The 15,011-nt window shown below is 24.5% G+C and overlaps 4 protein-coding genes across 4 annotated transcripts; 2 read left to right on the top strand and 2 right to left on the bottom strand.

Annotated features, from left to right (window-relative positions):
* The first annotated feature begins 586 nt into the window (after window positions 1-586).
* On the top strand, window positions 587-2,267 carry bys (Bystin). Its single transcript, XM_017903780.1, has 3 exons — window positions 587-790; window positions 1,032-1,966; window positions 2,039-2,267. The coding sequence occupies exons 1-3, from the start codon at window positions 647-649 to the stop codon at window positions 2,265-2,267; spliced, it is 1,308 nt and encodes a 435-aa protein (XP_017759269.1). The 5' UTR covers window positions 587-646.
* A 1,448-nt stretch (window positions 2,268-3,715) lies between these two features.
* Window positions 3,716-5,710, bottom strand: LOC108550130 (ribonuclease H2 subunit B). The gene is made up of 5 exons (XM_017903781.1): window positions 5,351-5,710; window positions 4,931-5,169; window positions 4,513-4,798; window positions 3,875-4,095; window positions 3,716-3,808 (listed from the first exon to the last, which is right to left on the bottom strand). The coding sequence occupies exons 1-5, from the start codon at window positions 5,436-5,438 to the stop codon at window positions 3,716-3,718; spliced, it is 927 nt and encodes a 308-aa protein (XP_017759270.1). The 5' UTR covers window positions 5,439-5,710.
* A 989-nt stretch (window positions 5,711-6,699) lies between these two features.
* On the top strand, window positions 6,700-9,336 carry LOC108550123 (annexin B9). Its single transcript, XM_017903771.1, has 7 exons — window positions 6,700-6,869; window positions 6,985-7,033; window positions 7,539-7,920; window positions 8,020-8,172; window positions 8,406-8,579; window positions 8,717-8,898; window positions 9,114-9,336. The coding sequence occupies exons 2-7, from the start codon at window positions 7,007-7,009 to the stop codon at window positions 9,165-9,167; spliced, it is 972 nt and encodes a 323-aa protein (XP_017759260.1). The 5' UTR covers window positions 6,700-6,869; window positions 6,985-7,006; the 3' UTR covers window positions 9,168-9,336.
* Window positions 9,337-10,026: 690 nt separating this feature from the next.
* On the bottom strand, window positions 10,027-14,323 carry LOC108550120 (uncharacterized). The gene is made up of 10 exons (XM_017903769.1): window positions 14,188-14,323; window positions 13,093-13,510; window positions 12,745-12,975; window positions 12,211-12,626; window positions 11,884-12,123; window positions 11,612-11,762; window positions 11,340-11,487; window positions 10,599-10,827; window positions 10,314-10,501; window positions 10,027-10,067 (listed from the first exon to the last, which is right to left on the bottom strand). Exons 1-10 carry the CDS (start codon window positions 14,211-14,213, stop codon window positions 10,027-10,029), a joined length of 2,088 nt encoding a protein of 695 aa, XP_017759258.1. The 5' UTR covers window positions 14,214-14,323.
* Between the last annotated feature and the right edge of the window lie 688 nt (window positions 14,324-15,011).

The raw sequence follows: 15,011 nt of genomic DNA, 5'->3' as shown, positions 1-15,011 counted from the left end.
CAAGTTGATATAAATATGTATAGAAACATTTATTAAAATCAAATATGTATACAAACTATCATAAATTACATTATCATTTTCTGTTTTTAGTCCAAATTTATTTATAATCTATAAATAATGTAATAACTGTTTGTATTGAAAACAAACTATTTCCAAAACCAAAATTCTCCTAAATAAAACAATAAAAGCATTTATATAATTAATGACGTTTTAGAAACGAAACTTTATGTGCATGATACACATATATATAAAACGATATTTATTAATATTTTTATGTTTTCAACTACTTATTTTATACTTGAATATATAACAGATGATAGTATAAATTTATCATTTAAAAATAATAATTTTATAATGATCATAAAAATTTAAATAAAATTTGGATGAAAAAGTTTGATATCTAAATTTATAAAAATTAAGAATAGGATAAATCAGAAAATTATTACTGAAAGAAAATTTAAGAACGCATTAAAATATGTTGGCGGTAAATATTTGAACACACAAGAATTTTAAATTAACATAGGATAGTACATAGTGTTCATACCACATCCTTGTGAACATTTGTTGTACACATGGTTATGTTTTAATGAGAGGTTAGAACGTTACACGCCTTTCTCTAGTGTACAAGATAATGTAAAACAGCAAAATGGGCAAGGCAAAGAAAATAAAAATTTCTAAAGGTGAAACAAAACAACCGAAAACCGCTTTGGCAGATCAAATAGAAGAAGAGAAAATTGTAAAATCAAAAAATAGACAAAAAGTTAGAATTCGCAATGAAGATGATGATAAGGTTGAACTTATATTTTTTAACTTAAATATAAAATATAAAAATGATTGTTAAAGTAAAATAATAGTTATAGTTAATAAAATTTTACTGATATTATTATTATTATCCACTATAAAGTAGAACAGAATATTTTTCAAATTAATTTAAATGTACAGAATTTCATGTAAAAGTAAATTATGATAATATAAATAGTAGTAAATTATTCATGTTAATTTTTAATATAATTTTGATTTCAATTGTGTAGTTCGTGGAGCCTAGTCTTACAAAACGTATTCTATCTCAAGCCAGACAACAACAAATGGAAATTGAGGAGGAAATTGGAATCAGACAAGCATCAAAGTCTATAAAGAAGCCAGTAGTAAAACTTGGCAGTAGTGCTGAATTTAGTGATATTGAAGAAGAACAATTAAGTGAAGATGAACTTGATACTTCTCAATATTATGAAAATATTGAAATAAATGAAGAAGATGAGCGTGCTATACAAATGTTTATGTCTAAAGACACCACACCTATGAAAACATTAGCTGATATAATATTAGAGAAATTAACAGAAAAGAAAACAGAAATTGAAAGTCAGTTCTCAGATGCAGGTTCCATTCAAATGCAAACATTAGATCCAAGAGTTAAAGCAATGTATGAAGGTGTTAGAGATGTATTAACAAAATATCGTAGTGGAAAATTGCCTAAAGCATTTAAAATTGTTCCCAGTTTAAGAAATTGGGAACAAATATTATATATTACAGAACCACCAAAGTGGTCAGCTGCAGCAATGTATCAAGCTACTAGAATATTTGCTTCCAATTTTAAAGAAAAAATGGCACAAAGATTTTATAATTTAGTATTATTGCCACGTATAAGAGATGATTTAGTAGAATATAAAAGACTAAATTTTCATTTGTATCAAGCATTACGAAAAGCATTATTTAAGCCTGGTGGCTTTATGAAAGGAATTTTACTTCCACTTTTAGAATCTGGAACATGTACATTAAGAGAAGCTGTTATTATTGGATCTATAGTTGCTAAAAATTCAATACCAATTTTACATTCTTCAGCAACAATATTGAAAATTGCAGAAATGGATTATACTGGAGCTAATAGTATTTTTCTTAGGATATTTTTAGATAAAAAATATGCTCTTCCATATAGGGTTATTGATGCAGTGGTATTTCATTTTCTTAGGTAAAAATTTAATTTTATTTATGCAGTATTTTTAATAATGATGCAGTTTCAATAAGAATTATTTATTTTTAGATTTGAGAGAGATCCTAGAGAGCTGCCAGTTTTATGGCATCAAGCATTATTAACTTTTGTACAACGCTATAAGGGTGATATTAGTTCTGAACAAAAAGAAGCTTTATTAGGATTATTAAGAAAACAATATCATCATACAATTACAGCAGAAATACGAAGAGAATTACAACATGCAAAGTGCAGAGACATAGAAGTTACGGAACCTAAATTAGAACCAATGGTTTATTAAATATTCATATTTCAATAAATTTACAATATAAAATTTCATAAAAAAAAAACGTTACTTTTTTCATCATATGTTTTAAATAATTAATATCTTTTGAAAGTAAAAATTTTCATATATAAGTCTGTAAATTCATACTTGTTTGTAAATTATTTTTAATTTCAAAAATAAAATGTGCAATTTACAAATAAATATTTCTAATAAATTCTTGAAAATTTTAGTATAAATTTTAGTATATATACATTATATTTACATACAACATAAACTTTGAAAATATATAAATTAGATTACATCACTTTGCATTGGCATAAAACTTTTAAATTATATTAATAAAATATGTATCATTAAGGAACTAAAATATTGGATGACACCATTTATATTTATTGAAATTTTTCTGTCCTTAAAGTTGTATATTCTTTCTTTATAGCTATAAAATACACGAGTTAAAATTTAGTGTTTTTATTATAGTAAAAGTTTATTAATTCATTGATATTGGCTTTAAATAAAAACAGAAATTGGTTATAGTATCATACTAGCAATATTTTAAATACATATACAATGTACTTAACTTTTTAATATTTTGCCTTTTTATTAAAAATTGCTGATTAATTACAATTACTTTGAGCAGTAAAAATATGCCAAATTAATACAAATGCTTTCAAATGGTGACATATTTAATTGTACACGGGTATATAAAATATATACAAAAATATCGAACTTTGAGATATTAAAATCAGATGTTATTTTTATGCTTGTACTATTATTAGATTAGTTTTCGGAATTACAATATAAAAATAATACAATTATAATACAAACTAATACAAATTAAACAACATTACACAATTGATTTTTTAATTGTGGATAATTTTAAATACTAATTTAAAAATATAAATAAAATTTCTAATATTCTTTATCAATAATAATAACTAATAAGTTTTTGTTATATTTAAGGCCATTTTCGTGATTCTCAATAGCTATATAATTCATGTAGACTGTCTGAAACACTTTAATACAAATTCCTTTCTAAATATTTGGAAGTTACAGTTACAGGTGGGATTAATACTAAAAATAAATATTGTATTTAAAAGTAATAATTTGTAGACAAAATCGATACTTTTATATATTAAAACCTGCTTTTTATATGTTTTTCTTTAAAATTTTAATGTCTTTGCAATATATTTAATGTGCATTAAAAATTATAATAAGTACTTAAATGCTCTTTGTTTTTAAATGATGAAAAATTGCAATATATATACTAAAAATATTTATGGAATTGCTTATTGTTTAGAATTGTCTATTGATTAACCAAGTGTTTAAAATATCTTTCATTGTATTTTTACAAAGTTATAAACCTAGTTTGGAATAACAGTACTAACAATCGAATATATGTGTATTGCAATATTTAAGATTTTTAAAGTTTATATGTATCTTAAATCTTTTAAATTACTTAAAATTTACTTTTTCTTAAAGAAGCTAGTAATGCTCTTGGATCCAGCTGCTGCTTTTTGTCTGGCTAGTTCCTTTTTACCAATTGTAGTTTTCTGAGGCTATATAAAGAAATATATATCATAATTTATCTAATTCAAATGCAATGCAATATAAAAAGTTATTACCTTTTCTAATTTGGTTGACTCAGTTGTTTTTGGTTTTAATACTGATTCATTTTCAGTCGTATCTTTCTTAGATCTCTTCTCATCAACTGTATCTTTAGGACTACTTAATTTTCGTTTTTTATTTTCTATTTCATCTGGTAGATTTAAATGTTGTGCTAATTTTTTTGATAAATCTTCTGCAAGATACTCTGATACAATACCATGTGCATATTTTAAATATTCTACACAGGAAATAAACATATTAAATTCACAGCTTTCAGTCTTCATATAAATAGATATTGTTTTATAATTGAATATTCACTGAAAAATAATTGAATTTGCCATTTATTAAACTTTTTAACACGTTTGCTACTAGTGTCACATATCTGTGACGCACTGTTTTCCATTGAGAGCTCAGCATTACACACGTGTGACAGCAATCAATTTCTTGTTTTCTCTGCATAATAAAGTCTGTTTTGAAGTTAACATTTGGCCCAGAATCACATATTTATGACACATTGAAAAACTAGATTTATGAACAAAAATATTTAGTGCATTTTGCAGAAATACAAAAAATAAGTTATGAATTATGGCTAGAGTGTTTTCTCCACAGTGCGGTAACGAACGTGTTAACATATCAAATTGATTTTATATTTTACCTATTTCTGAAACAGTTTCAAGCTTAGTACTTTTAACATAAGTAGCACTAATAGCACCCTGTGATACATGAATACCCTTTTGTTTTAATACTTCAACTACTCTTTCCACTTTCTTATGTAACCAGATTAATGTTTTTTCTTCATTAAATTTATAAGCTTGTAATGATTCATCTCCTTTGCGATCAGCAATTAATGTCAGTTTTAAATTTTGACATTGAACAAGACGAGACATTTCTGGAAAATCTTCATCCCAAAGACATTGTTCTAATGGCTGTGCTTGTTGTGACTACGAGTGTAATATTTTTTACTAGTATTTAAGAACATTAAACTCATGTAATGATGTCAATTAAATCCCTACATTACATTATAATAGATTAACATATGTAGTAAGAAATAAAATATAATAATGTAGAATTACCTTTCTTAAATAAGGTAATATTAAAAATATTGGATCAATAGGAGTAGATAAATGTAATTTCCCATCAGATTTTACATTATCATCTATAAACCATGACCTTTTATTTTCATCAAATGTTAGAACTTCTTGTACTGTAATATTGCCTGGACTAAATACAAACATTGCAGGTTGATTTGTAGCTGGATGTCTTAATTTAATAACATCAGGTACACCACCATCTGTATTATTTAAACTATCACCTGAAACATAAATATTACATTGATATGTTCTATATATTTTTTCAAATATAACTGATAATTAATAAGATATAAGAAAATATTCAGAATTATTGAACTTTAGGAAATGCTGATACACATCTAACTATCATAATAAACATATAGTACAGAGATTTTAAATATGAAATAATTTATATTCATTCACCTTTCATTAGAAAAACCCATGTATTTGTGCCTGGATGTGAATTAGTTGTTTTGACACATTTTTTTGGTGATGCTTTGGTACGCGGCATATTTACGCGCGTTTTACACAAATCGATATTACGTTAGGTTATTTAGTCCTTTCACACAATTTTCCCCTCGTATTAATACACATACATACAACAAAATTTAGCGATCAGCCATTTTTCGTAGAACAACCGAATTGTAATGTCTTATTATTCGATAGTTGAAGTATACTATACTGTGTATATCTTTTAATAAATAAGCACGTTAAACGCGACATGCCGCCAATGTTGTAGGGAACAACATTTGAAATCTCGATGTGTAGTCGAACATCAGTGAATGGTCGATGATCGGAGAATTAACAGAGAAGAGGCGTTACCGCGCTAACGAGCCATCTTTTAAAAAAGGAAGATGTATGAAAATCGTACTCTAGTGTGAAAGATTTAAACTACACGTATATGATTTTCATAGATATAATTTATATTTAATTTGTATATAATTTTATATAAAGAAAAATTAATATTTACACATATAGGAAAAAGCTTTGATAATTTTTTATCATAATCCTAACGTATGTTAATTTAACAATAGAATAAAAAAATATTATTACAAACAATATTCTTTCATATTTGAGTACTAATATATGTTTAATATATATTCATAGATTTTAAGCATTTCTTATGTTATAATTTATATCTTTTATAATAATTATATTAAGTAAAATTATTCTAAATTCATTTTTTGCATATTAAAAATAAAGTTTGATTAAAAATATTAATTTTGATAGATTAAACATTATATAAAAATAATAAAATTCATGTGTTATTTGCAACATTTGCATAATCTGACTAAATTTTTTTATTTTATATATCAATATTACATATGAATATAAAAATAAAATCTCATTACAAAAAAAAAAATTTGGAAATTTAGTAAAATAAATTTAATTATTTATGCACCGTACTTCTTTAATTCTTTGGAACAATTTTTTATGAAGTATATCATAGTTAATGAGAAATTAATAACCTTTAAAAAATGGGTGAAAAAAAATTCTATATAAATTTAGGTATAACCATTGTTATGCCATTATATTGTATTTATATGAACAAAATACAATAAATATTTAAAAATTTGTAAACATATATATATAATAAAACATAAATTTGGTAAACATATAAGATGACGTACAAGATATATTAACGAGTGTCACTCTTGAAATTCGTAAAGATGAGTAAGTAGGTATAAATATATTTGTACATTTAGTACGTATGTTTATGATGTCATTGGATGCATTGTAACGTTTTTTCTCTTACTCATTACTCACTCTCTCGTTAGTAAGCACCTTGAAAGACTACGGATGACGTGTGTGAAAGTGGGTGTGCCCACCATTATTTCACCGGCTATCAAACGGGAAAGATCTCTCCATTTTTACTTTTTGAAAACTGTGTTATTAGTAAATTTTTCTTAAACATATTTATTGCAAGTATATTTTCATATTTGTAAGTATATTTTTCTATGAACATATATTAACATAAAAGTTAATCTTGTGGATTATACGATGAAATCCGTTTGTATATTGATCAATTGATTAACAATTACTTTTATTTATTTCAGATACTTCCTTGCATAAACAAAAATGTCACAACAATATTATCCGTTCAAAGTAAGTACATTTTAATTGTTCAGTAAAAATTAAATAGAATTTTTTTATGCAACTATTAATCAGATTGTTCTATTTCTAGTATGAGTATTGATCAGCCGTATTTTTAACGTTACTTCGCTTGAATAAATCAATCAGTATTCTATTTATTTATGTAAATATATAATGTGCACTTTTAAAATAGCTCGTGCTTTATTTAAAAAAATTAAATAAGTATTATAAACTAAATAGTATCCAATAATAATTTTTAATAAAATATGTTTTAACTACAAGTTACTGAAGTATAAAAAATTAATACAAATGAAGAAAAGTTTAATTTAAAAAGTATTTATATAGAAAATTGTTTAATAATTGTGAACAATTTTCTTTTAATTACCTGTACCTTTGTACCAAGTCATTAAATAAATCATTTATATATCAAATATTATGTATTATATATCAAAATATAATCATTTATATAAATATTTTAATTTGTTTGAGATAATATATAAAATATTTTGTATTTTAGTGTACCCCTACAGTATATCCTGCAGAACCATTTGATGCAAATACAGATGCTGCACTATTACGTAAAGCAATGAAAGGTTTTGGTACTGATGAGAAAGCTATTATTGATGTACTTACAAGAAGAGGAATTGTTCAGCGATTAGAAATTGCTGAAGCATATAAAACTTTGTATGGCAAAGATTTGATTAGTGATTTGAAAAGTGAATTAACAGGCAAATTGGAAGATGTTATAATTGCTCTTATGACACCATTACCACATTATTATGCTAAAGAATTACATGATGCAGTTAGTGGATTAGGAACTGATGAAGAAGCAATTGTAGAAATTTTGTGCACTTTGAGTAATTATGGTATACGTACCATTGCAGCATTTTATGAAAATCGTAAGTTCAGTGTCTAGTATTTTTTTCATTTATTTAACTTAGTACTCTTTTGTTAAATAAATTACATAGTTTAGTAATATTGAATATTGTTTTCAATAGTGTATGGAAAATCTCTTGAAAGTGATTTAAAAGGAGACACTTCAGGACATTTTAAGAGACTGTTAGTTTCTCTTGTTCAAGCAAATAGAGATGAAAATCAAGGAATAGATCAAGCACAGGCTGTAGCAGATGCTCAAGCACTTTATGAAGTTGGTATGTATGTCAACATAATACTTTTAATGATAGGAAAATAGTTAAATTATTTTTAACAGTTATTAATATAGTTAGAAGATATATATTGTTTTGATGAGTTATTAAAACTTTACAAGTAATATTTGATGTAATAATAGTTATACATTATTTAAAAGAAGATGATATATTTATTTAGAATATATATTCTTATTTTATTTTTTGTATTTTAAATATGATTATTTATTTTACCATAGGTGAAAAACAATGGGGTACAGATGAATCACAGTTTAATGCTATTTTAGTAACACGTAGTTACCAACAGTTAAGACAAACTTTTATTGAATATGAAAAAATATCTGGTCATGACCTTGAAGTTGCTATTAAAAAGGAGTTTTCTGGAAGTATTGAGAAAGGTCTTCTTGGAATAGGTTAGCATGTACCTTTTAAAAAAGTATAATAAAGTTATAGCAATTACAGTATTAATTTAAATACACGTTTATACTTTATTATAAAAATGTTACGTTTTTATAAATATAATACAAATGCCATGATTTTTCTCTAACAGTGAAATGCGTGAAATCAAAAGTTGGTTTCTTTGCCGAACGATTATATGCTAGTATGCATGGTATTGGTACAAAAGATCGAACATTAATTCGCATTATTGTTTCTCGAAGTGAAATTGATTTGGGTGATATTAAAAAAGCTTTTGAAGAACGTTATGGAAAATCACTAGAAAGCTGGATTGCTGTATGTATTCATATTATTTTTTTTTCTAATATTTCATGATATACACACATGTTATTGACATACACAATTCATTATATATAAAAAGATAGTGAAGCTTGTATATAAGAAAAATTAATTAAAAATGATAATTAAATAATATAATTAAATATTACATTTTGGAAGATAAAATATATCTTTTTAATATTTAGTATATTATCAACTTTTGTATGTTTTAGGGTGATACATCTGGGGATTACAAGAAAGCTTTACTCTCACTTGTTTCTACTTAATTGAAATAAAATATAATCGAATCTAATGTCTTAAAGATATTCATGACACAAATGTATGATAAGTGTGATTTCAGTAACTTCAAATAATATGTTTGCATAAAATGCTTACACCAATTTATTAATTACATATATAAATATAAAAGATCGTCCATTTTAGTATATATTTTACATAATTATCGAATCTCAGAAGAATCGTAGCGGTGCTATAATGTGCTTTTTATAATGAAGTAAAATTTATTTTTGATGAAGTATACTATTTAATTAAATAGTACAGTTATATACTATTCTTTATTAAAAATGTTTATATATTTTACAATGAAAATTTAATATTTATACAAATTGTTGTAAAATCTTTATGAAAATAAATATATTAAAATGTTATTTCATTGCATATTTGTTACTGTATTATTGTATAATGAATACCCATGTTTTATAAGTAAATATGCTTTATGTATTTATTAGCTATACATAATAATGGATTAAAGTGGATGAAATTTTTTAAATTAAAGAAAAGATACAGAGAAAGATAAAATTTTTTAAATTAAAGAAATAAAAGATTGTACTACTAATGTATTTGTATGTATGGAGATAAGAAATAAGTTATATATTTTCTTTATATTTAGAAAATTATGTTATATTTACTTAATTTAAAAATAGTAATATTTAATTAAAAATTCAATTTATTATAATATTATTTATCATTAAAATCGGTATATACATATCTAAATTAGTATACACATTTAAATTTAACTTTAAGCATATTATTAATGCTTCATATTCATATGCTCAACATGGAAATAAGATTAATTGGAAATAGTAAATGTTTAAAGAGCAGTACTTGCCATTGTATGTTTATTACTCACTTTTTCTTCTTATTTCTTAAACTTCTACGTATAACTCCTAAAAGAAGAAATTCTTAGAATTAGTTCATTTTGGAGTAAGCTCTAAGAGTCTAAAGAATGAAGTACTATTGCTTCATGTTTAGTTTGCTTATACTATATATTTATATATTACTCAAATTGTTGATATTTCTTTATTCATTGTCGAAACATTTACTCATGATTAAACGACTTGATATGAATCCCGAATGTTTAAACAAACAGCAATATATTAGTATATATATATATATATATATAGTATCGATACCTGTAGCAGATGTATTGCCTTTTTTATTTGCAAACGTTCTTTTATTCACTGGATGGAACATAGCTGGCATTCTCTCAAAGCATTTAAGCATTGGAGTTGGTAGAGTTTTATCTAATGTAATCCAAGGAGAATTAAGTAAAGTGTGAAACTTTTCACTATAAAGTGTATGCATATCAAAAATGTTTTTTCTACAAAAAAAAATATTAAATAGTTATAAATAATATGTATTCTAAATTAAAAGATTTTAATACATATCTTTATATTAATACATTTTAGATTATTTACCCAGGATTTTCTACTGGTTTAGAAACAGCAATAAATGCACCATTTCTTATTGTATGTCTCATAAGATAACGTCCAGGAGATAGATTCGTGAGAGACTGAATAACATTATGTAAAGTTACCAAGCTATCTTCAACTTTCATGTTGTAAAGTCTTTGAATTTCATTCCTTATAGACATTGCTGTACGATATTCAATTTGCAACATTTCTGATGTTTTTGAAGATATTCGAACTGAAATAATTATTATATTGTAGATATATTATTATAATATATTTATACATGTGGTTCCAAAGATCTTAAAAAATTATTATATAATTAATAAAATTGTTCAACTTTGTTTAATATTTAGAACAATTAATAAAAAATTCAATATAACTGACTTAATACTTAGTATATATTTAATTTATTAGCCATATATATTATTAATCATTGTGGGTTGCGTTGAAGGTTTTGTAGTTCCTATGGTGCTACCGGTTGGTATATTCTCTTGATCGTCGTGCTATAATAGGTAGCAGGTAGAAGGACGCAAGGAAGTGTCCTTGGCCTGCTAGTGAACTCATCAGTAAGGCTTTCTAGCAGGCCCTGCCTTAGATGGGGGGTACTTAGGTAGTATAGGAACTTGTATTTATGGGAGGCCGAGGATTCACCGAGGACTTGCGAGAAAGTCTTCGAACCTCCTTCAAGTAGGAATCTATCTATTAGCGAGGCTAAGAACGATGCCGCTATAATCATAAATAATTTACCTCGTGCAAGAAATGTATGAGGTCTAAATATTAAAGATATCCATTGTTTTAATGCCTCTTCTAATGTTACAGCTTCAGCTCCAAGATCAGGTTGGTGCTCTAATTTTGGTGTTAGTATCAACAATCTCTTTTCTTTATTTTCTAAAATCTATAAAAATCAAATAAATAATGAACAAAAATTCTTTTAGTAATTTGTGACAGCATTTTTAAATTTATTTTTAAAAACTGAGAGTTAAGTTAAAAGAATATAACATTATATAAGATATACAAACCTCAAATCCATGTATTTTTGTTCGAACTAATATTCTATATTTTTTAATATTTTTCATCAAATTATTTTGTTCTGTAGGTTGTGGGCCAATACTAAATAAATTATATGATATCCTATCTTCTGTTGTTTCAAAACTTTTATTTGTTGTATCTGTTAATTCATAAAATTAATTACTTCCAATATTTTTACTATTTATTTTGTTCATTACAATCTAGTATAATTGTGATATTATTAAAGGTTCTAATAAAAAATTGATTGAATAACTAACTTAATTTATGTTTTAAAGATATAAAAGAAATACAACAAATATTTTTACCCTCATTAGCTGAAACATTATCATTGTTTCCAATATTCTTCTGTGTTGAAATTTCTTCAAAGTTTCTGTTTTTTTCAGATACATTTGAAGTTATTTCATTATTACATTCTGTTGAAATATTTTCATATTCTTCTTCTATTTTTAATAGTTTTTCAGAATGAATATCACCAAATATATTATCTTCTTCAATATTCTCACTGTATCAATTATATTAATTATAGCATTCATAAAACAAAAAAATCATAATTGTAAAAATATGTGTAAAGAACAAGTTTTTATCTTACTTTTTCAAAGTTGAATTTTTGATACTAGAAAAATAGTATTTAAGAATGTACTTATACACCCAAGTATTTTTTTCTGGTATAGTATTTGCAACTGGTGGACCTGGCTTATCTATGTAAATAACATTTTTATCATTATGTTTTTTTATTACTATGGGTAAAATCCATGAATTTGGATATGTTGGTCCAATGTTGTTTACTAAACAGTTAAGGCCACTTGATGAAATTACTAAATCTACATTATTATCTTCTGCTAATTTTTGACAATTTACATCTTCACTTACAGGTAATTTAAAAGAAGCTGATGACTTTTGGAAAGTATTTTTTTTAGGAAAATATGTTTTTTGCAATTGTTTTGAATTTACACGTAGCATGTAAGGTCTTGTAAAAGTTGGCAATATTATTTCTTGTAATGTACCCTAAAAAATAAAAAATCTTTATGTAATTAATGAAATGTAATACACAATATTATATTTTTTATTAATTATAGCTAATTTTATACATTATTTATAAATATTCAATATTTTCATTATTTACCAGTTCTAAACAGTTAGAAATAAATTGTACTTCAATGTTTTTATCTGTTACAAATGGAATAGTTGTTACTTCAGTGTAGTATCTAGGTAATTTATAAATATGCTGTAATTTCAATTTCCAATGTAAATTTATAAAATCCTCGCATTTAATTTTAAATGATCTTTCAGTCCATTTACTTTTTGCAAATTCTAAAAATTCATCTTGTTCTTGAGATATTATTTGTTGTAGATCCTGTAACACAGATAATATATAATTGCATGCTTTAAAAAATATCTTAAAATTATATCATATCATACTTCTTTATTAGGAAAATTATTTCAATAATTTTCAATATTATATTTTATGTACCAGATACTTTTGTAATTCTTCTCTTTGTGCCTTTGTTATCTTTGGTTTATCAGATTCTGAGAATCTTAACAAGACTCTCAAACACATTGCTTGTTGCTCTTTATCTAATTTAGATTTCTTAGGAAACTTAAATATTGCTTTAACAATACCAGGTACATAAGCCTTCACTTTTTGTGTATCTTCGTGTTCACAATCCCATTTCTGTTTAACTATTATTTCATTGTCATTATTAATTTCTTCCTTTATGTCAGGATCAATATCTTTTAGTAGATTGAGTTCAATATTTTTATAATCTTCTTCAATATTTTTAAATGGATCTACAAAATTCCCGGTCATAATTTTATGCATCACACTTTCTTTTTCTAATCTTTCACCATTAATGAAAGTGGCATCTATTAGGTCTTCTAATGGACAGTGCCTGTTAAGTCACGTATTATCAAAAATATTTATTATATAAAATTAATAAAGTATAAAATAATATATCTAATAATGATATTTTCTTAAGATCATATTGTTTAAAATATGAGATTTCAGAAAATATTATTACTTAATCATTACAAATATAATTTCAATAATTTGTTTCATTTTTTAAACTTATTAATATACTGTTGTTAATATATAAAAGATTAATATGTAAAGGGATTAAACGCACTACTAAAATCATGTTTAAAAAATGTTATTAGAAATCTGATAGAAAAATTTTATGAATTATTAAAGGCATATAGAATCATTAAACTTTACAAATCACTAAAGGTCTATAGGAAGATATACAAATGAGAGAAATAATACAAAGTTTTGGCTGAAAGAAATGATACACTGGGAATATTTATTGAGTGCAATTTTATTTGTACTGTTATGAATATTAAAGACAAATTATAGAACTTGGTATACAAAATAATGTGCAACTTAGGAAAAAAGTGAGTAGACCATGAAAGAAATGTTGAAAATGATGAATTTCTAATTAAAATTACAAATATCTCTTATTCCCTTTTAAGACAGAAAAATGGCAACAAACTTAATTTTGTTGATATTATCTTAAATGTGTACTGATTTTTAAATAAATTAGGTTATCTTAAGACAATGCTTTATACCTACCAGTCGATGCATAAAAATCTATCCATAATTGATAAAGTAGAACAAACTGTCAAAGAACTATAATTTATTCAAATTATCTTTTTAAATTATACTGTTCTTATAAATTTTCTTCATTACTATCGTATTAACAGTTTACTATTCCCGCTATTACTTTAGGTTATGACATGACAAATGTGGCGCTAGTGTTTTGTTTTTAAATTATACACTCATACATTTTATACTATACATTTTTAAATTATGCAATAATCGAAATAAAATTTACTCGGTTTTGCTGTTTATTATGATTCATATTTTGATAATAAATATTTATTTAATTTATTTGTTAAAAACAATCAAGTAAATACAATCGTAGTTTAATATATTTTATACAAAATAGAATACGAAATTTTATTTTAATATTATGTTTTACTATATTTAAATACTATTCAATGCATAGCTTTTAGTTCGTCGTTTCTTTTCAAACACTTGTAATAAAAATAATAATATTTTGAAAGAAAAATCAATTATCAGGTCTCACCATATGGAGGTAACTACGCATGAAAACTCTGGCTTTAAAGACATTACATATCACTCTAGTGTCAACAATTTGTATCAAAGTTATGTTTGTTTAACTCGAAGCGAAAGAAATTAAAATGAAACTACTGACACTTTCTTAAAAACTTCGTTTCTTATAAATGGGAATTTGATTTGGTATACTAAAAACTAATACTCTACTGTCACGACACTAAAATATTTTATTTCGGCGGACTTTGTTGTTTTTAACTAAATTTCCATAATAAGGTAATCAAATATGAAAAATGCGCACAAATAAATATCGGGATGCG

This window comes from Eufriesea mexicana, unplaced genomic scaffold, assembly GCF_001483705.2.
Source record: "Eufriesea mexicana isolate 0111107269 unplaced genomic scaffold, ASM148370v2 scaffold2534, whole genome shotgun sequence".
In the NCBI taxonomy this organism is placed as follows: domain Eukaryota; kingdom Metazoa; phylum Arthropoda; class Insecta; order Hymenoptera; family Apidae; genus Eufriesea; species Eufriesea mexicana.
The sequence above is the reverse complement of the archived record's forward strand: the minus strand, read 5'-3'. Positions and strand labels throughout refer to the sequence as shown.